The following is a 25,477-nucleotide window of genomic DNA, read 5'->3' as shown; positions in this document are numbered from 1 at the left end:
TGTGAGAACGTAATAATCCATGCCTTCTAGTGCCTGGGAGGAGACCTTTGTACAAACTACATTTTTGAAATCATACTTTACATTATCTAAAAACTAGTAGGTCTTCCTAGGTTTGTCCACATATGGATAATTTTGTTTAAATCATCACTTCCCTTCTCCTATTCCTCATCGCTCTGCTTCCCTTCCATATAAACATTTAAACACAATATTCCCTTGACATTTAACTTTCATATCTCAAGTATTCTATTATCTCCTCCAAATATTTTAATTGTGTTTCAAGAGAGTAAGCTTCTATATGTCTTTTATATATGTCCTTCATTTAGATTAAACCATCTTTCACATTGCCCCTTCATTTTCTTGAAATCTACACCTGCCTCCATGCTTATCTGTTCCCAGAAGTTCCCCTTTCTATTTTCATTTCACCCTCTTCTATATGCATGTCTCCTAATGAGGACTCTGTAGAGTTTCCTAGTTTTCAAATGTGCTCATGTTAACACACAAAACAAGAGAATTGAAACTAGAATCCACATGAAAGAAAACATAAAGTATTTGTCTTACTGCATCTGGACTGTGTCGCTCAGTGTCTTAGGTTATGTTACAAAAAAGAATTAAGTTAGGAACTCATCCTTGAAAATTTTATGGGCTTAAATCATTCTATTTTATCTTAGAACATATGTCAAGATTAAATTTGGATGTTAGAGATTAATGAGATGACGTATTTATCACATTGGACTACGTGTTTTGTGATTTTAAAATTCTTTGGGATATTAAAATTGAAATTACATGTAAAGTGTAAAGTACATGTAATATTAAATATTACATTACATTCCAACCATTTAAATATCTATTTAGTGCCCTGGCCCCATGAAAACAGAATGAACAGTAAGCCCGTTGTAACCCATAGGCAGCACGAAGCTCAGCTCAGCAGAGAGGCAGAGAGGCAGAAAGGCAGAGAGGCAGAGAAGCAGGCAAAATGGCTCAGTGGGTAAAGGAGATTGTGGCTAAGTCTGATTGCCTGTGTTCAGTCCCTGGAATCCAAGTGGTGGAAGGAGAGAACCAACTCTCCCCAGCTGTCCCCTGAATGCCACACATGTACCGAGGCACATGTGCACACATACTTGCATGCACACACACAAACACACACATAAAATAAGTGAATAAAAGTTTTAAAAATACTGACAGATTTACCTATTCAAGTACTTAGAGCTACAATACCTGACAGACTGGAAGAGGGAAAGAGAGTTAAATGTGTGTGTGTGTGTGTGTGTGTGTGTGTGTGTGTGTGTGTGTGTATGTTTAATTCTTCAAAGCAACACTGATGATAGAAGGTGACTTTCATTCACCAAGAGATTTGGATACAGACATTTACAGGAGTGCCTGGCAGCAGTGGTACATGCCTTTAATGCCAGCACTAGGGAGGGAAAGCCAGGCAGAGATCCCTATGAGTTCAAGGCCAGCCTGGTCTACAGAGTGAGATCCAGGATGGGTACCAAAACTACACAGAGAAACCCAGTCTCGGAAAAAAAAAAAAAAAAAAAAAAAAAAAAACAAAAATCAAAAACAACAACAACAAAAAAAAAATAGAACAAAACAAAAAAAAGACATTCACAGCAGCTCCCTGACATGGCCAAGACTACAGATAACTAATAAAAGTGCAGATACATAAATTGGACTATACACACTCAATGAAATATCACACAATAATTTTCTAGGAGTGGTAGTGTCTGCCTGCAACAACAATTATTAGAGGCAGAGTCAGGGAATCATGGGATCTAACCCAGATTGGGCTACAGACTAAATTCCAAGCTAGTGTACACTAAACAGTGAGACTGTCACAAAAGGAAGCCGACAGGCCAGGTGTTGTGGCACTCGTTATTTTTAAATTCTGGCACTCAGGAGGCAGAGGCATGTAGTGGGTAGCCATTCCAGCCTTGGCCTGGAAGTTCTAACACCCACTGAGGCTTTAGTAATGGTCACGCCTACAAGGCGGGGCTGAGGGAGGACACTGAAGACCCAGGAGAAGAGAGGCAACTCTTGGTTCCAGGGCCCTGGACACTGGAGGTAGACCGAGCAGAGTTCTCCAGAGAACACCTTCGGACTGCACCATACCTTTCCCAGACCCTACAACCTATCCCTTCATTTGTAAGTTACCCCACAAAATAAACCTCCCTCTTAACTACGTGGAGTGGCCTTAATAATTCCTCCAATAGATGCAGGCGGATCTTGGTGAGTTTGTAGCTAAGCTAGCCTGGTCTACATAGTGAGTTCCAGGCCAGTGGGGGCTATGTAGACCCCTTGGGGGCAGGGAGACAGAAAGATAATTTACTTCCTAGGTGGTGGCGTACAGCTAATACCAGTACTTGTGAGGTGGAGTCAGAAGCATCAGGAGTTCAAACCAGCTTTGGCTACATAATGAGTCTGAAGGCAGCCTGGGCTACACAAGAAACCAGAGGGAGGGGGAAGAAGGGAGGGAGAGAGGGAGGGAAGGAGGGAGGTAGGGAGAGAGGGAGGGAGGGAGGAGAGGAAGGGAGGGAGAAGGGGTGTGTGTGTGAGGAAACTATACAGCAATTTAAAAAGTAAGTTGACAGGTGATGGTGCACACCTATAATTCTAGCACTGTAGAGGTGGAAGTGAGAGCATCAGATCAGGTCAGCTGTGGTTACACAGCCTGTGCTATATGAGATCCATGTTAAAAAAAAAAAAAAAAGCAAAGCCTAGAAAATAATGACTACCTTACAACATAGATGACTCTCACTGGCATAATGGATCCTCTAAAGACAGTAACCCTGTTATCTGTCCCAGAGTCTTCTAGAATGTTTCCATAGCCAAGTCTAGAGATAAAGTCTATGTGCCGACCCCTTGATTCCAGAGAGACTCTAACTATATCAACACACAGAAGGTGGTACATATGAGATCTAAGATATGAGATATGGTAGACTTGCACAGGATCAAGCTAGTGGGCATTTGGCAGGACCCTTCACTGAGTCTATGAGCAGCCAGAGTATCTCCACTGCATCAGCCTCATGTGTCACCTGGGACTTCCCAGGCAGGCCAGAGCTCCAGGATGCTGATTCTATTGGTCTGGGGTGGCCTTCAGACACCGGGATCTATTTGATACTTAGCCAGGCCTAGGGAGAAGGCTCAAAGATTGAGAATGAATACTGCTCTTACCAGAGAACCTGAGTTCAGTTCCCAGCACCTACACTGGGTGGCTCAAAACTACCAATAACTCCAGCTCCAGGGGACCCAATGCCCTTTTCTGGCCCTCTGAGGAACTTATACTCACATGGGCAAGTACATGCACATACGTAATTAAAAGATGCATTTTTTTTTTAATATACCTACCCAGTGCTCTGGGAATTGTTGTTCCCCTCCACAGCACAACCCCCAAAGGCTACTTTTGGCAACAGTCAGCTCATAAAAAGGATTCTAGAAGTTCATTCCAAGCTATATGCGAAATAGGCTCACAGCCACATGATTCAGCCCACATCAACCTCTCAACTTTGATGTGAGGGGTGTCATTTGCCACCCGAAGCCTCTCTGAATCCCTCAGGCAGCCTGGGCCTATTAGTTCAGGTCATCTCCCAGCCCACCACACAGCATATGCTCTGACCCCCAGGCGTCTGAGCAGGTAAGTGAGATTTCTGAAAGAGCAAGAACACTAAAGAAGTGAGCAAACCAGGCTGGAGAGATGGTTCAGTGGTTAAGAGCACTAGCTGTTCTTCCAGACCACCAGGGTTTTAGTCCCAGCAACCATATGGCAAATCATAACTGTCTGTAACTCCAGTCCCAAAGGACCTAATGTCCTCTTCTGGCTTCCATGAGTACTAGGCACATACACAGTGCAAAGACATACATGCAGACAAAACATCCATTCATGTAAAAAAAGAGACAAATAGAGCCGGGTGGTGGTGGTGCACACCTGTAATCCCAGCACTCGGGAGGCAGAGGCAGCTGGATCTCTGTGAGTTTGAGGCCAGCCTGGTCTACAAAGCGAGTTCCAGGACAGCCTCCAAAGCTACAGAAAGAAACCCTATCTAGAAAAAAAAAAAGAAAGAAAGAAAGAAAGAAAAGAGAGAGAGAGAGAGAGAGAGAGAGAGAGAGAGAGAGAGAGAGAGAAAATTTAAAAAACAAAAACCATGGGTGGAGGAGTACACAAACCAACAACTGTGATTCTGAGCAGATGGAAGGACATACAGGAAGAGGCCTATGTACTTGTTTTCTGTTCTGGGGCCCCAACTTGCCAAATCAGTATCTGAGTCTGAAGAGGGGAAAGGGGAAAATAGTTGGGGGAGGGGCGCTGAGGCAAAGGAGAAGGGAACATTATGGAAGGGGCTGGAGAAGAACACAGGGGCTCCACAGACGGAGCAGAATGCTGCGAGATGCTGTCTTCTGGACACACAGCTGCCACACTCACGAGCACAGCGGCTGTGGGTACATACTGACATGAGACCAAGCCAGTCAACATGCGGGTATGGTTGAAGGAGGCGCTCATGAGGCCTCACCCTTAACAAGAAGCTATTAGCAGCTAATTACTCCTGGGGATGGAGAGTCCTTTAAGAATGTGGCTCTGGTCACCCCAGAGAAATGCCCCACAACCATTTACGTGCTGGCAGCACTAACTCAGTTATTAAAAAAAACAAAAACAAACAAAAAACCGAAAAACAAACAAACAAACAAAAAAACCACCTCAGTTATTTTAAAATAAAAAGAGACTATGAAGATGGGAGAGGAACATGTCTGGTGGGGTCCAGGGTGAGTGGGAGGGGGAAATGGGGCTGAATATGATTAAGATACATGCATACACACACACACACACACACACACACACACACACACACACACATATATGTATATGTATATGTATACATATATATTAAAGTTATTTATTTATTTATTTATTTATGGTTTTTCGAGACAGGGTTTCTCTGTGTAGATTTGAGATTTTCCTGGATCTTGCTCTGTAGACCAGGCTGGCCTCGAACTACAGATATCCACCTGGCTCTGCCTCCCGAGTGCCGGGATTGAAGGTGTGCACCACCACTACCCAGATAAAGTTTTATTTTTAATTTTAATGCTGTGTGTCTGTGTGCAGGTATGTGTACATGAGTGTAGGTGCCAATGGGGGCCAGAGGTGTCAGATCTCCTGGAGCAGTGTCTACAGGCTGTCTTAAGTCACCTGACATGGGTGCTGGGAATAGAACTCAGGTTCTCTTTAAGAGCAGCCCACACTCTTAACCATTGGGGCATTTCTCCAGTCTCCCAATGTATATCTAGACCTTTTTCTCTCAGAGACAGGGTCTCACTATGTAGATCTGGCTGTCTTACAACTCACTATTTAGACCAGGCTTGCCTTGAACTCACAGAGATATGCCTGCCTCTGCCTCCCAAGTGCTGAGATCAAAAAGCATGTGTCATGATGCCCAGTTTCAAACTATTTTTTTTTTTTAAAGAAACTGAAAACAGAAGAGTAGGGAGAAGAAAGACAGGCAGGTCTCAGAGGCTCCTGGGAGGCGAGCTGTCCTCTTTTGCTAGAAATGTGGAATAGCATTTAAAAGCAAGGCGTAAAAACAAAACAAAACAAAACAAAACAAAACAACAACAAAAAAAAAAAAAAACAGGACCTAGGAACAGGCCAAACAACACCACAGAGATGCAACCAGCCATATCTTTATGAAGGGAATTCTACAAGAGAAATATCCCAGTTTCTGCAACATATATGAGGAGAGGAGAGAGAGAGAATCAGTAAGACGAAGGAACATGAAAGTTACCACATACTATACAGGCAAATCACTCTTCAGGAGGTTGTGGGGGGGGGAGTGTGCCTACACAAGCAGATCCCATCTCCAAAGCCATCACACAAGACTGTGGTATGTGGGTATCATACAGGACTATCCTCCCAGCCAAGCTGCCACCACCGTCATCAGATCAGTTCTGACTACCTGAAGAAGACCCTCAGGGCTGAGTGTGGACATTACAGAAGGAACAGCAGGGACCGGTGTGTCCAGTCACTGCTCCTCCCAACAGTCACATGCAGCTCTGTCCTCATTGCACATGGCCTCAGATTAGGGGGGATAGATGGGGAAAGATGAGGGGAGGAAGCCCCACCTCCACAGCCATGGGGAAGGCACTCATCCATGCCGGGTACAGATCTTCCAGTGTGGCAGCTTCAGAGCTGCCCATGCTCTGGAAGTCAGCCTCACACACTTATTGGTTCCCCAGAGTGAACTCTGGTGGAATCACACCTCTGTTTGTCTTTGGGGCTTTAGGAGCAGGGGTAGGCTTTGTTCCCATCTCTCACAGGGAAGGCATTTGAGCAACAGTGGGACTGACAGGGAGTGTGATTCAAACAAATCAACAATTTCAAAAAGCAGTTAACAATCAGGAAATGTGACGTGACTCATGATGTTAAGAAATAATGAGGGCTGGAGAGATGGCTCAGTGGTTAAGATGCTGTTGCTCTTGCAGAGGACTCAGGTTTGATCCCCAGTACCCACATGGTGCCTCACAATCCATATTCCACGTGGTGGAATCACTATCCGTTTTTCTAGTTCCAGGGGATCTGACAACCTCGTCTGAACTCAAGGGCACCAGGCACACACATGGTGCATAGACACACATGTGAGCAAACACGCATACCTATAAAATAAAATAAGTAGGTCTTTTAAAAAGGAAAAGAAAATATAAATAATGAGAGACTGGAGAAACAGCTTAGCAGTTAGAACTTTTGTTGATCTTTCAAAGGACCTGAGTTCTGTCCCCAGCATCCATGTCACACAGCTTACAGCTGTCTGTAATTCTAGCTCCAAGGGACAACTGCACACATGTGTGCATATTTACACAAAGACTTATAAATAAGAAAATATTTTTTAAAAAAGAATAATGAGTGTGTCATGACAGCACACGCCTGTAACCCCAGCCCTGAGGTGAAAACAGGAGGATCTGGAGTTCAGTCAAAGTCATTCTCAGATTCTCAGGCATACAGCAAGTTCAAGGCCAGCCTGGGCTACATCAAGCCTTGTCCAAAAAAAAAAAAAAAAAAAAAAAAGCTGGGTGGGTGGTGGTGGCAATGGTATACACCTTTAACTCCTTTGATCCTAGCACTCAGGAGGCGGAGGCAAAGGTAGGTGGATCTCTGAAACCAGTCTAGTCTACCACATGAATTCCAGGACAACTACAACTACACAGAAACCATCTCAAAAGAAATAAAATAAAATAAAGAGTGGGGGTTAGGCTGATGTGGTGTGGGGAATATTGTACTCACATTAACACTAATTTTAATTAATTTGGTTTTGGGGTTTTTTTGTTTGTTTGTTTGTTTGTTTGTTTGTTTGTTTTGAGACAGGGTTTCTCTGGGTAGTTTTGATGCCTGTCCTGGATCTCGATCTGTAGACCAGGCTGGCCTTGAACTCACAGAGATCCGCCTGCCTCATGTGCCACCACTGCCCATCAATTTTAATTAATTTTTTAAAGATTTAATTTTTTTTTAATTTTTAAGTGTGTGTGTGTGTGTGTGTGTGTGTGTGTGTGTGTGTGTGTGTGGTTTCGCTCTGGAGGCCAGAAGAGGGCATAGCATCAGACACCCTGGATCTGCAGCTATAGGCAGTCCCTGATGAGGGTGCCAGTAACAATTGAATAATCCAAACTCAGGTCCTCTAGAAGACTATGTGTATGCTCTCTAACTGCTGAGCCACCTTTCCAGCCCCCAGTTTTCAAACCCCTGTAACAAGCTGCACTGTGGAGGACATTCACTTCTGGAGCATGCTTCCCTCAAAGCCTGCAGCTCTATCCACCCATGCGGAATGCACTAGGTACACCCAAACCTAAGATACGCAATAAAATATCCCAGCTATTCTTCCCAACACTGTGGAGGTCAAAAATTGAAGAAAAGTGTGAGAAACTCAGACCAAAGGATACGAAAAGGACATGCCATCCAAAAGCAACCTGCAACCCTAGAAACCAAGAGACATTAATATAGCAAAGTACAATTCAGCCTGGAGTGTGCTGATTTTTATCTAATATTATTTATTTTATTATTCACAAATTAAATAGATTTTTGGTTTTTAATTTTATTTATTTATTTTTTTTTAACATTTTACTTTTGGCAGTGAGTGGTTTCAAGACAGGGTTTCTCTGTGTAACAGCCTTAACTGTCCTGGAACTCACTTTGTAGACCAGAGTGATCTCAAAGTCACAGAGATCCTCCTTCCTCTGCCTCTTCCAAGTGCTGGGATTAAAGGTGTGCGCCACCACCACATGGTTCGGCTTTACTTTTATGTGTGTGATGTTTTGCCTGGATATTGTGTGTGCACATGTGTGTCTGTGTGGTGCTGGCAGAGGTCAGAAGAGGGCACTAAGTTGCCTGGAAGTAGAGTTACAGATAGCTGTCAGCCACCAGGTGGATGCTGGGAACCAAACCTTGGTTCTCTACAGACCTCCATCCATTTGTGTGAGACTTGTAATCCTAAATAGTCTGGCACTCACTCTGTAGACCAGGTTGGCCACAAACTAGAAGAGATCCACCTGCCTCTACCTCTCAAGTGGTTGGGATTAAAGACAGGCACCACTTCACCCACCTATTGATTTATTTTAATTTTTTGTGTGCCACACATGTATGGGCACCCATAGGAGCCAGAAAAGGGTATAAGATTCCCCTGGAGCTGAAGTTACAGGCTATGTGAGCCACCCACCTAACACAGGTGCTGGGACCCGGAACTTGGGTCCTCTGCAGGGCCAGCAAGCACTCCTAACTGATGAGCCATCTCTCCAGCCACCAATGTTGATGTTCTCTTTTTGACAAATGGACCTTGGCTCTGTGAGATATTAAAGGACCTTGTGTGAGAGTTGCTCGGGAATTCTTCAACGTCTACAAATCTAAAGCATTTCTTTCTTTCTTTCTTTTTATTTAAAGCTGGATATGGTACCTGAGGAAGTACAGCTGGAGTCTTCCTCTGGTGTTCACACACAGGGGAACACAAATGCTATACACTCACACAACATACACAAATCCTTGTTTTTAGATGTACCCGCAGTCTAGTGAGTCAAGGAAGTGACAGAATGTTCCGGTTTACTTCAAAGCAACTTGTTGGCCGTGGGTGGGGAGGAATACAGGTGAAACAGGCCATAAACGGCAAAGCTGATGTTGGATGATGGGCAGCCAGGGGTTGGAAGATGAAAGGCTCTGGCTTTGTGGTTGAAAACCTCTGGAATGAGGACCACTGACATAATATGCAGATCTCTCTCCATGATACAAGTACCTTTGTCCTGCCCACAGGACGGAAGCCATGTGAAGTGCTGACCTGTCTCATTGGATCCCTTTTTGTTTGCTTTAGAAGGCCGTAAAACATTAATTCCAAAATTAAAAAAAAAAAAGTGACAGTACATAAGTCAGCCTGGACTCGAGCTAGGCTGCCTGGGAAGTCACTGAATCTGACTGTGAACTGCAGCGTCTCACCTGAAAACTAGAGGACATTGTACTTGTCACAAAGGGCCATAAAATTTTCATAAGCCAATATGCAGGGGGACGGGGCAGATGCTTGGCCACCAGCTTCATCTTATGGAGAGAAAAATAGCCATGGACAAAACCCATCCATCGTCCTTTCTCAACAGGCTGATCCTGCTCAGTCCTGCCCCTCCCCATCCCCTCCTTCATAGAGAGAACTCAAGTAGAGAAGGAGGGGCTTCCAGAGAGAAAGGAAGACCTCAGTTCCAGATCCTACTGATCCTACTAAAAGCACTAGGGCTGTAGCTCAGTTGATAGAATGTTTGCCTAGCATGCACAAGGCTGTGGGCTTGGCCCCCAGTACCCCATAAAACTAGGTGTGGTGTTGAATGTCTGTAATCCCTGCACTACAGAGGTGGAGGCAGGCAGATCAGAAGTTCAGGGTCATCCTTGACTACATGGTAAGTTTGAGGACAATATGGACTTCATGAGATTCTGGGGTTGGGGGAAGCTGAGACTAACTAGGTAGAGATCTGAGGGTGCTCTCTGAGTGGGCTCTGGGAATGGACCATGGTTAATGAACCACTGTCCGCAGACATCTGCCAGGCCAGTGAAGGCTATTATCAGCAGTCATTAGACACCTACTGTGTGCCAAACACTGAGAACAGGACCCAGGACCTGGTTGAAGATGGCTAGGCCCAGGCAAGGAGGTAGAGACAGGAGGATCAGATATCCAAGGTCATCCTTGCCTACATAGAGAGTTTAGAGGGCAGCCCCTGAAGGACCCTGCCTACTCAGAATATATGTAACAAACAACTGTGCCTTTAGAATTGCCTCTTAAAGAGTGGAACAATGTTGCCATTTTACAAGATTCCTAAAGGACAATTTAGATAAAATTTGGCCAGTTGTTGCAATCACAGACTCCTAAGTCAATTCCATTCAATTCCACAACCCCCACTGCAGAGCCTCACTCATTCATAAAGCTCTGTGACATCCTTCCGCCACCAGACACTATGTGATAACCTCACAGCAGAGGGGAACACCACGACAAGGTAGGCATAATCCCTGATCCCATGGAGTATACGATCAAAAGTGGAAACATGTGGTAATAAAGAAGACAGGGGCATGTGGCTCCTGCGAGGAAACAATGATTTGTGGATAATACAGGGATGGGGGGCGGGAGGGGGGCGGGGTTGAGAGCTGGGACAAGAGATGTTCTAAGGGATGACCCAGGCACAGGAGGGAACAGGATAGGTGTGAGGGCTGGGAAAACAAAAACCAAAAAACAAAAACCAAACCAACCAAACAACAACAAAAACAGTATGGTGGAAAGAAGGGTGAAGTGGAGAGTCAAGTGTCCAAGAGTGGGCCCTGCAGAACTTTGGGTCCCTTCACATTCGAAGTCTGTATCTCAAAAGTAGAGAAAACCACTGCAGGGTGTTTAAGGATGCTGTCTGTATGGGAATCACCCGATCAGACCCACATTGCTGGGAGTCTGCCTTAGAGAAAGGGGAAGGATTGGAAGAAGGCTGGAGCAGAACTGGAAGCCAGGGACCTGTCAGGGGCTCCCATATTGGCCCAAGAAATAGATGATAGAGATAGACTTAGCCTTGGAGAGGGCAGCTATAAGACTTGTTGGGGAAAAGCTATCACAGCTCTGGCTGGACTGAAGGGGCTAGGAAGTATAGAATCTAGGTTTATGACTCCAGCACTTGCGTGGCAGGCTGAGCTGTTTGCAGAGGGAGGAGCAGATGTGGAGGAAAGAGAAGTTCTCAGCATGCGTGAATCAGATCCACTGAGCGCCCTTTCTTCTCAGGCCACTATGCTGCCAGCAGTGGGAGCCTCCACAGAGTTACCGCATACTTCACTTCTAGAGGTAACAAATATGAACGGCTGCAGGCACTAACCCTCCTCAAATACACTCACTCCACTAGTGATCAGAGCAAATAGCCCAGTGCAAAAAGCCAATAAAAGTAAATAGATGTCCCAAGTGCCACCCAGATACCAGACACCGGGGAAAGAAACCCTTACTCAGGGCATGTTATGAAAGCCTAACTGGCCCTGGGTAAGATCAACTCCTTTTCTCAGAGTTGAAGGCCACAGGGAATACTATGGAAGAGTAAGCTGCGAGATTCCCACTGCAGGTGCAGTGCGGGAGGGAGTTTGGCATTCTGATAGGACCATGGGGTGGTGGTTCCAAAGACAGCGAGTGTTTACCAGTTGTGGGTGCCTGCCTGGCTGAAGGATGAGCAGAATGGGGGTGGGGGGAGATGGAGACAAATGGAGAGTCATTCAAGGCCAGGCACAGGCACCCCTAACCGCGTCGCCATAGGAGGCATTTTACACTAGCTGAGACATTAAGTCTCTTCAGATTCCTCCATGCTGGGACAGTCTATTAAAAGAAATCACGTCCCATTTAAAAACTCTAGGGACATATTCTCAGAAAGCTCAGCTCAGTGAAGTTGGGGGCTGAATTTGGACCCAATCTCACCTTCACGCCCACCCCCTCTAAAAAGGCCACTGCACCCCACCTTTGTAGCATTCACTTCTTCCTTCAAAGTTCTCTCTAGCACATCTGCTTACCCCTACTTCTGGTAAGGCCAGGCTCACTTCAGCTCTGGAAGCAGCCAGAGGTTCTGCGGCGCTGGAACTGTGCCCCCAGGCCTCTGGCTCACAGACTTGGATCTCTGGGTCCATGGCCGAGTTAGTGATGCCCTCCTGGGTTCCTAGGTTTGTGTGTCCCGGGTTTAGACTAACCACAGTCACCGTGCACCCCAAAGAGCCCAAGCGGTTGTGGATGGGGGCCAGCGCTGCGCGGAGCCCGGGAGCAACGAGTGCGGGACTAGGGCACGCTCGGGACCCTCGGGAGGAGCAAGGCGGCTCCCGAGGGTGACACAACGTTTCCCCCAACCGGGCTCTCTCCCGTGTCCCAGCCACGTCCTCGCAGAGCGCATTAGGAGGCCGGCTGGTCTCCTCACTGAAGCCCTGACCCGGGGATAGGGATCGGGTCGCTGCACACGCGGTCCCATCCTGGGGTGCACGTAGCACCTTGCTGGAGGACGAGGAACCGGAGCACGACCATAGGGCTGTGACCAGGGAGTTTTGCCCCGCGACTGTCCCGCAGCTCCCTAGGAAGGTCAGTCCCACTCGGGAAGAAGTTGAGAAGCGTCCCAGCTACACCATCTACCCAAGCAGCACAAGCCTGAAACTTTGCGCCTAAGGCGCACTTGCCAGAGTGCCTTCAGAGCCACTCGAACCCGGACCCGCGACCCGCGTGGCCAATCACCGCGCGACACGGACAGGGGCGGTGGCAGGGCGCGGACATCCGAGGAATAACAGCGCCACCTGCCAATAAGAAGCCAGGGTGGGAGACCTCGCCCATCCGGTTGACCAATGGGAAAAGAGCGGCTACAGCCGAGGTCCCCGCTCTAGCTGTAGGCTCTGGTGGCCGCGGGTTGGAGACCGTCGGGCTGAAGTGACTTCGCTGGAGACTTGGCTCAACCTCCTCCCCTGTGCCTCCCTCCCACCGGCTGGCCACAGCTTCAGCAGAAGCTCAGCTCAGCTCAGCGAGCGCGCCCACAGCCCACAGCTGTCTACAGCCCAGCCCACCGTACCCTTCCGAACCACACAGTACCGGACTGGACCGGACCGGACCGGACCGTAGCGTTCTGTACCTTTCTGTAGCGTCCGTAGCGTACCATACCTTACCGTAGCGTCGCGTACTGTAGCATAGTGTTCCAGTCTACAGGACTCGAGTTCGAGATCCAGGACAGGCACCAAAACTACAACTAGAAACCCCTGTCTCGAAACCCCACTCCCACCCCCCCACAAAAGAAATGCATTGCTAAGGCGACTTTATTGGACAACTATATGACCCAGCAATCCTACAGTTAGTCACAGACTCAAGAGAAATAACATCAATATGCTTAATTATTTCAGCTCTCTTCCCAGTTTTAAAGGCAAGGAATTAATAAACTAAGTGTCCATCAATGAATGAATACATCATACTGGTATATGTGAAGCAATAAAATCTTATTCATCCATTAAAATATGAAAATTGTCATTTTCACAGTATAGGCAAGCATGGAAGTCTCAATTAAGTGAAAGACATGGCTACAAGAATAGTTGTATTACCAGAACTCACTCATAATGAACACATGGAATGAAGTAAGATACATTGACTATATTAATTTTCAATTTTTCAAAATAATAAAGTCAACCTAAAGAAGGAACAATGTATTTAGGCTCACAATCTCAGAGGTCTTAGTGCATGATTCTTTGGGCACATTTCTGTGAGCCTGTAGCAGGTCAGAACATCATGGTGGGAAGGCTGCAAGTAGGTTGAGGAAGCACTGGGCTCAAAATGTCCCCTTCCAAGGCACACCTTAGTAATGGACTTCTTCCATCCGGGTCCATGCCCTAAGTTTTTGTCACCTCTTACAATACCAACAGTTGATAGCAAAGTCTTTTGCATATGGATTTTGTCGAATTTATGATTCAAACCATAAAAGATAGCTAAATTACAGTTTTATATTTTAGAATTTATTTTTACATGTGTCCCAGCCAACTTCATTAATCACCATCTTAAATATCAACCATCCATTCAACTGTCTTCTCAAAGTACTAATCTAACCATTGGAGAGCCTCAATAGCTCAAAGAAGTAAGTGATAAAACTCAAAGACATAACATGAGCCAGAATATGATAATCAGTAGAAGGAAGTATTGGGTATCCTATGTGTAATAAAAGATTCATCTTTAAATGCAATGATATATAGCAAGACAGAAGTTAGGGTGTGGATAATACATGAACTCATATCTTGACCTAACACAGCCATTTCAGTGACAGTTCTTTTGATTCCTTGATGATTTCACAAATGTGTATGAATTTTAATCACTTTCACCTCCATTATTACCTCACATGTCCCTCCCTCTTCCTCTGATACCTTTCTCTTTTCCAAGAAGTTACCTTCTTAATTTTTATAATGTATGGGTGCACACACGTGTGCGTGTGTGTTATTAGATTTGCTTGCTTCTTCACAGGAGCTGATTCATTGAAGAAGGAAGGGGATCATTGGTGACACCACTGGAGTACACAATGTATGATATTTGCATAGCCTCAATATAGTTTCTGGGCTAAAATTTCATTTGCATATGAACATTTTATAATATCCTTTGTATATCAAGATCGTCAAGTTTACAAACTCCTTGGAGATAAGTGAGTTCTGCTATTCCTGATGGAACTGTAGATTTTATAGGAATTCTATAGTGAAGACAGACATGGTTAACAAAAGCCTTAAGAGGTAACATTCAACTCTAGTAAGGGACTTGTACTTTAATACTTGTTAACCAAACTTATTTGCAAATATCTCCAATAATTGAATTAACACAAGATCTTAAATCATATACATTTTCATATGAGTATTTAAGAGAAAACACGCTTAATAAGGGACATTCATGCTGTAAAGCACCACCGTGGGAAACTGGATTTGTACAAGGGTTGTTTATAGAAAGATTTTCAAGCTAGAAATTGTATGCTTAGTCACATACATTTGAATTAACAGGCTTATAAAATATCTACTTCAATGTCATTTTCTTAAGTTTGCCTTGGCTATTGCCTTGCTGACTGCTTCCTTCACATCTTTATTCCTGAGACTGTATATCATGGGGTTCAGCATGGGAATCACAGTGGTATAAAACACAGCCACCATCTTTCCCTGTTCCACAGACTCCTCTGTTGGCCTTCTGAGATACATGAATATAAGGGTTCCGTAAAACATGGAAACAGCTGTCAGGTGTGATCCACAGGTAGAGAACGCCTTTTTCCTGCCATCAGCAGACCGCATGCGCAACACAGCGACTACAATGAGCGTGTAAGAGATGAGAACCACTGACAGGGAATATGTGAAGTTAATTCCGGCAATAACAATCATCGTATACTCTTTGATATGCACTCCTCCACAGGCAATCTTGATAAGAGGAGGATCAGCACAATAGAAGTGGTTGATTTCAAAATTTCCACAGAAATATAAACCATACGTCCAGAGAGTGCAGATAAGACTCACAGAGAACCCGTAGATGTAAGGCACAGAAATGAGGCGGACACAGACAGCCCTGGACATCTTGCTGCCATAGAGCAAAGGGTTGCAGATGGCCATGTAGCGGTCGAAGGCCATCACAGCCAGAATATAGACCTCCACATGGACGAGGGCAATGAAAAAGTAGCACTGTATCAGACACCCCACGTAGGAAATGGTTTTTGTTTCTGATACTAAGTTTTCCAGCATTTTGGGGGTAACATTGGAGGAAAACAACACATCCACAAAGGACAAATGACTTAGAAAAAAGTACATAGGACTCTGAAGCTGAGGGCTGACACTGATCAGAATTATCATACCAGTGTTGCCCAGCAGAGTGACCATGTAAACCACCAGGAACACCACAAAGAAGAGGACCTGGAGTTCCTGACGCCTTGTCAAGCCCACAAGGAGGAATTCTGTCACATCTGTAAAATTTGGCATTGCCTTAATACAAAGTCTATGCTTCCTGGAAAGAAAAACATATTTATGAATACATTTTTATTCTTAAAAGTTCTATTTAATTTTTTTATCCTTGGTATACACTTTGTAAAATGTTGCAGGGTTTTTTTTCATATGCCTAATGTTGGAATTAAATATACTATATGTAAAATGGTTTGTTTGATCGTGTAACAGAAAAGCTTGTGAATTTTCAAATCTTCTACAGGGTAGACTGGTAACTAATCTGTTGTGAAGAAATTTTAAATGCTAGAAATTGTTAGAACGATAAAAGCTGCAGAAACTCAGAAGATCCAGTTTTCCATAGTGATGCTTTACTGTGGGAGCCCGTTTTCGGGTTCCTCGTGGCTTTACCCAGCAGGTCCACATAGAGGATGATTAGGGCCAAGGCCTGAGTGCAGGGGTCTGAAATGGTCTGCACCTGCTATGCTGGGGGAGGTCTTTTGCTCCACCCCCTTGGGGGTCTCTATAAATACCCTGGGGCAGAGGGGCCTGTTGGAATAGGTTCCAGGCCCTCTCCAGGCTATCCTTTATTTTTTATCTGTTTATCTTTGCACTCTAAATCCTTCTATCTAATATTTCCTGCTGCTTACACTCAAGAAAACTCTGGGGAGCTGGGGGTTGGTGGGTAAACGCCCCACACTTTACTGCATGATTATTTCTTATTTAGCATGTCTTATCCTAAAAACTCAATCATATAATGAAAATTGATATGTAGTCACACAAACTTTAATGAATTTCTGTTAGTTCAGTATTTGGGGGTATTTTACAAATTAGTTTTAATGTATACTACTCATGTGAAAATCTCTTACAATAGGAGGAAGGGGAAACTGTGGTCAAGATGTATTTTATGAGAGATGAATAAATTAAAAAAAAGAGTTGAATATTACCTCTTAGGGAAACTATTATGCAAATATTTCTTCATTGTAGATTTTGTAAAATCTATAACTTCAGCATGAATAACAAAATCAGAATTAATTCAATTCTATTCTGATTTTGAGGAGCACAGAAATTTGATGGTTTTGGTATAGAAAACATATTGTAAAATGTTCATATACAAATTAATATTTATCAGTGAAGCTGCATTGAGAATATACAGATATCCTTAGTACAGCCTAAGTTTCCCTCAGTTTATAACATTCAGGTAAAGTCATGAACTTTCCTATGTAAAAAAACCTTGATTTAAAGTAAATAATTCATATTTTCTCATTAGGATTCAATTTGGCAGTACTTGTAAATAGTATGCAAGTTTTACATATGAAATATATAAACTACAGCACCATGACATTTAAGAAATGTGCATTAAGGCCAAGTGGTGGTGGTGCACACCTTTAACCCCAGCACTCAGGAGACAGAGTCAGGCAGATCTCTGTGAGTTCGAGGCCAGCCTGGTCTACAGAGCTAGATCCAGGACAAGCACCAAAGCTACACAGAGAAACCCTGCCTCAAAAAAACCAAAGAAATGTACACTAAAACTAACTTGGTTTGTTCAGTAATGATCAAATGTGAGCTCTTTCAGTACATGTAATTACAGCTCTCTAGTAACAGGGGTTATTTTGATAGTGGAATTCCTTAAACTACCTACTATATATATTTTCACACATACAATGTCTAGTGACACAGTTCCAGGTTTAGAATATTTGTATAAATAGTAAATTATTTTTCATGACCGGTGTATAGATAGTTTTCTGTCTGCATGTCTGTTTTATAAATGAGGGAATGGCAGCATTTAGAGATTAAGAAGCTCTCCTTGGGTCAGAGGTCAGCTAGCTGGCAGGATCATGTTGCTAAGCAATTAATTTAGTACGTCTTTTGTATTTTTAATAGACTCCTTTCAAACTCATTTGATAACTTAGCCTAATAACATTTTAATTTTAATTGAAATTTATTATTGATTATTCTTCAAGGGAGAAACAAACCATTCGGTTTTCACTTAAGTTTAAAAGAATTAATTTGGGTTTCTGTAACCCCAGAGATGTCTAGGCTTCAGAGACCAAGTGCCATCATTTCTTTATTCTGCCCTAAATTCTGGTGAACTCTCAGACATATGATCAGACAACAAGTGACTTCTGTGAAAACACCAATTTATCACATAAATGAGTATCATCTACAAAATGGTAGAATGTGTCATTTACAGATAAGAAAATTTGTACTAACATTGTACTTTACTCATAAAGATAAACAACAAAATTATATATAACTGGATTAGTTACTCCAATAAATTCCCAAGTCCATTTATGCTTATATTTTTAAAAACCAGTTCAACAATTCCTTTGATAACAAATAAGACAGTGAAAATGGTATTAATTTTTCTTTCAGTGTGGCACCTAGAGTTACTGTATCCAACTACCAGTTTACATTGCAACTATCCTAAAACATACAGACCTACCTTGAAGGAGGAAGAGAACAGAAAATGGTAATTTCTCAATATTTATGGTATAGTGTTGCTCATTAAGAACACTGAGGTAATCTCCCAAAGGTACTACCAAAATAATTATGAAAGAAATGGTGGCTGAAACACTAGCAAGATCTCCTGGGTGGAAGTCAAATAAACTTGATAGAGTAAGAGTTCTCAAAACTGCGGTCAGCATTCCTGACATCATCTCATTTCTTTCCTGCTGGCACATGGTTCTGTCCACTTTCCTTCACGAACTGTCACTTGCAGATCCAAAATATCTGTGTGATGATAGATGACTTCCACAGTGCATGCCAGATGCATCTTTGTGTCAATTTCAGATATCAAAGGGGATGGGGTGCAAAATGTCAGTTACTTGGCAGAATTTGGGCAAATGGATAGAAATACAAGTATACAGCAAATTAGGAAATGAACTCAGAAATGAAGCACATCTGCAATCAAAACCATACTTCTACTACTTTATCTAAATTTGTACAAATATCTTTTTCTAACTTTGATAGTCATACTTATAAAGATTACAAAAACTTTTCATAGTGTGGATGTGATGATCTCAGACAGAATGGGATAATCATCTCTCTCAACACCAATTACATATAAAAAAATGAAAAATATATAATTATTTGTGTGATCCCTTTTAACAGATTTTCAGTATCTGATTTCCTTTATGGTATTGAGATTAGTATTATCCTCAGATGGAAGAAAATATGCATATGTAAAATAACTATGAGAGACTATCGTTAAACCCAGTATAGACACTGACAAGCTGAAGAAAAGAATACTGTCCATCAACTCTAAGGTATGTTCTACATCAATTTGGTCAGCTAAGTTGAGGATAGAATTGTATGCAGGCAAAATTTTCCATTGTAGGAACACCTTTGCACCAAAAAAATTATAATTCAATATATAATAGCACAAGAAAATAAAGATAAAAAAGCAATAAAATACTTGTTTAGCCATACTTTTTCTATACCAAAGCAAAATTAATTTATAAGAAAATTAATTTTAATAGAATAAGTTGCTAAATTGTCTGCATACCATGTACTTTATAAGTGAATACATAAGAACATACATCATCATTTGACAGATTCCATTATAATTGTTAAGACACAGATCACCCTGAATAATTTTTCTTTCAAATGCAAAAATCAGCTAAAATATGGTGGTACTATATCATATACACTGATAAACAAAATATTTGAGAGGAATGTCAGTTTAATTTGCTATGTTTTTCAAGAGAACATACTTTACAGGGACACATAGACTCTTCAATTCTACCTTCCCTTCAGTCAGTCTAAACATAGTTCAGGAGAAGAAATATGAAAAGTGGAATATGTGACCACATGAATATTACAATTGGAAGCATGGGAAAACAATGAGAAATCTATCATGTCTAAAAATAACTGAAAGAGCATTTTTAAAAAGCCATGTTTTCATTTTAAAAATCATAGTAATTGAATGAATCTCGCCTTCAGGTTTAAAGGATCTGCAAAAGAAAACAATCACATAAGCATAAGAAAGGAAAACAGAGTCGTGTTCTCGTTAAGATCATAACTTAAATATTTCATGTCTCCCAAAATCGATTTCTAAATGTATAAAAAAATTTATAGACTCACATGATATACATTTAAATAAGAAGGAAGAGTACATTCTAGTTCCAGCAAAGCATATCATATTAACATTGAACAAAGTGAACTATGAATTCAACACTTTGTCATTTCAATTATTGTATGCACTTTAGTGGATTTTTCAGCGCATTCATCAGTATTTCTCAATCCATTTCATTTTTCTCTAATTTACATGCGTTATTTTTTTTCCTTTCTACCCATAAAGAGTCTTAGGGTTCCTGTTCTCATGTTTGAGATAATAACCATAAAAATGCCAACTGCTGTGAGGTCAGACCCACAGGTAGAAAGTGCCTTGTGCCTGCCTTTGGCTGAGCGCATTCTGAGAAAGGCAATGAGAATGAACAGGTAGGAGGTGATGACTACAATCAAGGAATATGTGAAGTTAATGCCTGCAAGGAAGAGCATTGTATACTCTTTCACAAAACACCCTGCACAGGCCATCTTGATGAGAGGTAGATCTGTACAGTAGAAGTGGTTGATCTCTGTTTTCCCACAGAAGTACAAGCCGTAAGTCCATAATGTTGCAGCTAGAATAGTCAGAAACCCATATATGCAGGGAAAAGAAATGAGTCGAATGCAGACCACCCTTGACATTTTGCTGCCATAGAGCAGGGGCTTCCCAACTGCCATGTACCTCTCAAAGGCCATCACAGAAAGAATGAAGATTTCCACATGCACAAGGGCAATGAAGAAGAAGCACTGTACCAAACAGCCAGCATAGGAAATTGTTTTTGTCTTTGACAGCAAGTTTTCAAGCATTTTAGGAGTGATGTTGGAAGAAAACTACACACCAATAAATGTCAAATGGCTGAGGAAAAAAATACATTGGGCTGCTAAGCTGTGGACTGATCTTAATTAATATCATCATGCCAATGTTGCGCACCATAGTGACAATATAGACCAAGAGAAAAATGACAAAGAGAACTTGCAGTTCCTTTTGGCTGGTTAAGCCCAAAAGGAAAAATTCAGTCACATCTGTGAAGTTGAGCATCTTCTCACTTCATATGAGTTATAAGTATCTGTAGAACTAAAATGAAATAAATTAGCTAAATGTTGTATCATATAAAAATACTATATTAACTTAGAATATAATCCTTAACATGTAAAATTAATGAAGACATAGAAAAACAGTTGACGCTACTTTGAGAATACTTTGAGAAAATTCCATTCTTTGGGGATTTGAGAATTTATTCATGTATGCAGAATATACAGAATATATCATCTGTACTTTTTGTAGATATTTTACATCATATTTTCCTAAGAAAACCATTATGCTTTCTGTGATGTTAGGCATTACTAAGACAATTTTGTAAGTATTCTTCCATCAGACAAAAATTCAAAACCTGTAAGTTCTTTTAGATTCATAGAGATATTTGTCCTTAATGCTAAAATTATGCTATGAGAAATTATGTGGAAAATAGTTCCAGAATAGCTATCCTTCCTATGTCACTCAAAACTTGATACATGTGTACATAGAGAACTATTCCACTAAAGTCAATTAACAAGAACTTAGAAGGTTGTTTTATTGGTAACGTGCTTACTTTGCAAGCATGTAGACCTTAGTTGATCCCTGGATCTGAGGTAAAAAGATGGGCAAGATGATAAGTATACTGAAGAGATGGAGATAAGAGAACTGCTTGGACTCTCTGTTCAGGCTGTGTAGTCAAATCACTGAGCTTCAATTCCACACGTCAAACACTGTCTCAAAAAAATGATACATAGTACCTGCGAAAGAACAATAGCAGATATTTTCCTTTGGCCGGAACAAACATACACACACACACACACACACACACACACACACACACACACACACAAACACCACAAACACAGAAACACACACACACACACACACACACACACACAGAGAGAGACATACCCTCACACACAAAAACATCAGTGAAAATTCAGTTTCTGTACAATATACAATTCAAGTCTATCTAGTGAGAACTGAAAATCTTTTTCTCATACTCATAGTTGAAAAAGAATTATTAGTGTATCTGATCATACAGAAGGCTTCATATGATAATTCATGCAGTTAACTGCATTCCTATACAAATATCACTAAAATTTGCAGCAGTTAAATTCTTATTTGTAAAATCTAAGCCGATTATGTGGTACCAAGATACATGTAACACACATGAAAAAAAAAATAAAGTACAGATGGTGGTATTGTCAACCCTTCCAAAAAGCTAGTGTTTTTTAAAATATCCTGAGTGATGGTGTCCCAATTGGTGGATAATAAACTCAAATAGAGAAATTCCTGTTTTGGATCCATATAACCCCCCAAATTTTAAGCACTGCAGTGAAGTAGGAGGCCAGTTATTTGCAGGGCATGTGGAAGATTAGCTGTAATCTAAACTTTAAAAAAATGTATATATTAGCATTCCCTTATCCTAACATTCTATTCCAAGTTAAGTAATCTATGTGAATATGTTTTCATAAATTGGGCATAAAGTAATATTTAATATCCCAGTTAATATTTCTGTTTCTATTGTTGCATCTTGGTTGAATTCAAGACCCAATACTTATGGATGTGGGTATATTTGAAGCTTGCTTCATTTCTGTCTAGATTTATCTAATGTTCAATATGTGATAACCATATTCATAGTCTGTCCCTTGCTTTATGTCACATAATATGACCAACAATAATGATCATATATTAATGATTGTACATTTACAAATATGGAAACCTATGTAATCTCTTAACAATTGATCAATCCTTTAACAAATAATGAGCATGCAGGGAACATTTATTAATTACTAAATGCATTCTAATAAGAATATATAATAATCAAATATAATTTATATTGAAATCCTACCATTCTTTTTTTAATTTATTTTATTTATTATATATACAGAAGAGGGTGCCAGATCTAATTGCAGATGGTTTGTGAGCCACCATGTAGTTGCTGGGAATTGAACTCAGGACCTCTGGAAGAGCATTCACTGCTCTTAACCTCTGAGCCATCTCTCCAGCCCCAAATCCTACCATTCTTTTGTCTCTATGTCTCATATATACATATACACTGGAAATGGGATCATAAAAGTAAATAATACAATTAGATAAAAAGTAAGGCACAAGCTTCATCTGATAGAATGTTTTTAAGCCAACTGAAAACCTGTGTGCTACATAGGGAGATGCAGAACATCTTGGTACATACTGTAAACCTGAGAGAACTTGGAAACTTTCAAGAGAATCCTCTCTTAAATGTTTGTGGAGGAAAACAAGGAACAGTTACATATTTCCCTCAGGAATGGCTCAGGGGAAGTGTATCTCTAGAGTGAGAAATAACTCATTATTTTTTCATCACTTTAACACAAGTATACCCTGCCCCCAAGATTCTGCTGTTTTGATGGTTTTTGTATTAGTTCTCTTATTATAACTGGATATGAGCCTGAGAAATTTCTAAAGAACAAATGACTGCATGGATCTTCATGAATCTTAGCGCTAGAGGTTTCAGGGACTAGAATCAAGGAGCTGCCTTTAATTCCCTTCCACAGATGAGGAAGAGTTGTAGTAGAATATTATTTTAAGGGTGTCACTTTTGTTTGTGTTGCATTTGTTGAACTCTGTGAAGCTGTGTGACTGTGCCTGTGTAAAACACTGATGTTCTAATAAAGAACTGGCCAATAGCAAGGCAGGAGAAAGGATAGGCGGGGCTGGCAGGCAGAGAGAATATATAGAGGGAGACATCTGGGAAAGTGGAGAAGGAGCCAGAGAAGGGGATGACATCAGGGCCAGCCACTGAGCTACACAAACAGTAAGCTGTACAGGAATCTTGACAGTTCTTATTAATAAAATCAAACCTCAGTCCAGGTATTGGGGTGAATGCTGGATAATCAGAGAAGCAGAACAAGCCACAGCTTCCTCACCTCGCCAGTTCCTCAGCTGATCCTGTTTCCTCGGATTGCAAGCTTCTGAGTCCTCATCCAAATGAATCTCAGCTGAATTGTTACTAAGAAGCCTAAACACTTAACCAGCCAAATGCTGCTACTTTCTGGTCTTCATGCCTTTATATCTTTCTGGTTTCTGCCATCACTCCCAGGGATTAAAGGTGTGAGTCACCATGCCTGGCTATTTCCAATGTCACCTTGAATTCACAGAGATCTGCCTGGCTCTGCTTCCCAAGTGCTGGGATTAAAGGCATATGCTACCACTGCCTAACTTCTATGTTTAATATTGTAGCCGTCCTGTTCTCTGACCCCAGATAAATTTATTAGAGGGCATAATATTTTGAAAACACAATACCACCACACTAAGCCATGAAGTAAGAGTAAGAATTACAGAAGTAAGAGAATGGGAAAAGTCCAGAGGCAAAAGGTAGACAGGATAAATTAAGATAAGGAAAACTGGCTAGAAACTAAGCCAAGCTAAGGAGGTCATGAAAGAGATCTTATAATCCCCCTTCTCACCATATGGTTCACAGCATTCTCCTGCAGACTCAAGGAAATGTGTGTTTATGCAACTTTTAGATCAACAAAAATAAAAGATATAATTCAGAGTAAACTCTAAGAAACTATGACTAGGCTTACACTAGTATACAACTGTCTATCCACCTGTCCTTTCTCACTAAAGTGAAAATGTGATTGTACAGATTACATATATGAGTCTAGAACCCTACATCAGAAATAGCTTTTTTTTTTTTTTAACCAAAGCACCAATGAGACAAGGAAAATAAAGAATGGTAAGTCAATATAATCTTTGAAAATATACATTTGTTATGCACACAGGAAGAAAACAAATAACCTTTAAACAGAACACATAGCATATATAGTAGGTGATGGGCTCACTAGTGTGATTAGCAAACCTACTCCCTAAGCCGTGTTCCATGGAGAGTAGTGATAGATGACCGGCTCACTGTTGTGGTTAGCACACACTAGGCCTCTTCACACAGAGTATATGATGTGGTTATTGAAGGTTGTTAAACACATAAATAGCTTCTTTCAGAGAATTTCAAGTTCAATGAAATAACATTATTCAAGCCTAACTAGGATCACTTCATTTCAGACATAATCTGCCTTCAAAGTGATATGACAGTAGACTGAACATCTTGCTTCAAACAATATGATTGTTGAATAGAAAACAAAACTAATGAATAGAATTCAGATGTCCAAGTAGTGTGTATGATATTTAACTATTATTCAAATATACTTAACTTATAAAAGTTATGGAAATTTCTGTCTTTTAAAAATGATTAAGTTTTATCATCTAAAGTCAAGATATAGCTAACAAAAATTGGGTGTTAAGATAAAGTTGTAGCACGAATCTTAAAGGGTCTTATTAACAAAAACAAACCTGGAGCCAGGTATTGGGTTGAATGCTGAAAGATCAGAGAAGCAGAACAAGCCACAGCTTCCTTACCTTGCCAGTTCCTCAGCTGATCCTGTTTTCTTAGACTGGCAGCCTCTGTGTCCTCATCTGAATGTGTCTCAGCTGAACTGCTGCTCAAAAGCCTA

At 41.5% G+C, this 25,477-nt stretch overlaps 1 protein-coding gene and 1 pseudogene across 2 annotated transcripts; both read right to left on the bottom strand.

Moving 5' to 3' along the window:
• Window positions 1-8,823: 8,823 nt before the first annotated feature.
• Window positions 8,824-15,994, bottom strand: LOC118582875 (olfactory receptor 5M9). Of its 2 annotated transcripts, XM_036186014.1 has the most exons (2): window positions 15,059-15,961; window positions 8,824-8,847 (listed from the first exon to the last, which is right to left on the bottom strand). In XM_036186014.1, exons 1-2 carry the CDS (start codon window positions 15,959-15,961, stop codon window positions 8,824-8,826), a joined length of 927 nt encoding a protein of 308 aa, XP_036041907.1. The 2 variants fall into 2 exon arrangements, with proteins under 2 accessions (XP_036041907.1, XP_036041906.1); XM_036186013.1 differs by lacking the exon at window positions 8,824-8,847 and having other exon boundaries at window positions 14,982-15,994.
• A 4,200-nt stretch (window positions 15,995-20,194) lies between these two features.
• On the bottom strand, window positions 20,195-21,008 carry LOC118581771 (annotated as a pseudogene).
• Window positions 21,009-25,477: the final 4,469 nt, after the last annotated feature.

Source organism: Onychomys torridus, chromosome 4, assembly GCF_903995425.1.
Source record: "Onychomys torridus chromosome 4, mOncTor1.1, whole genome shotgun sequence".
NCBI lineage: Eukaryota > Metazoa > Chordata > Mammalia > Rodentia > Cricetidae > Onychomys > Onychomys torridus.
This window is presented reverse-complemented; position numbering and strand designations above follow the sequence as displayed.

What these genes read in the sequence shown, in the direction of transcription:
- LOC118582875 (XM_036186013.1), bottom strand. Translation starts at nt 15,961, where the DNA reads ATGCCAAATTTTACAGATGTGACAGAATTCCTCCTTGTGGGCTTGACA.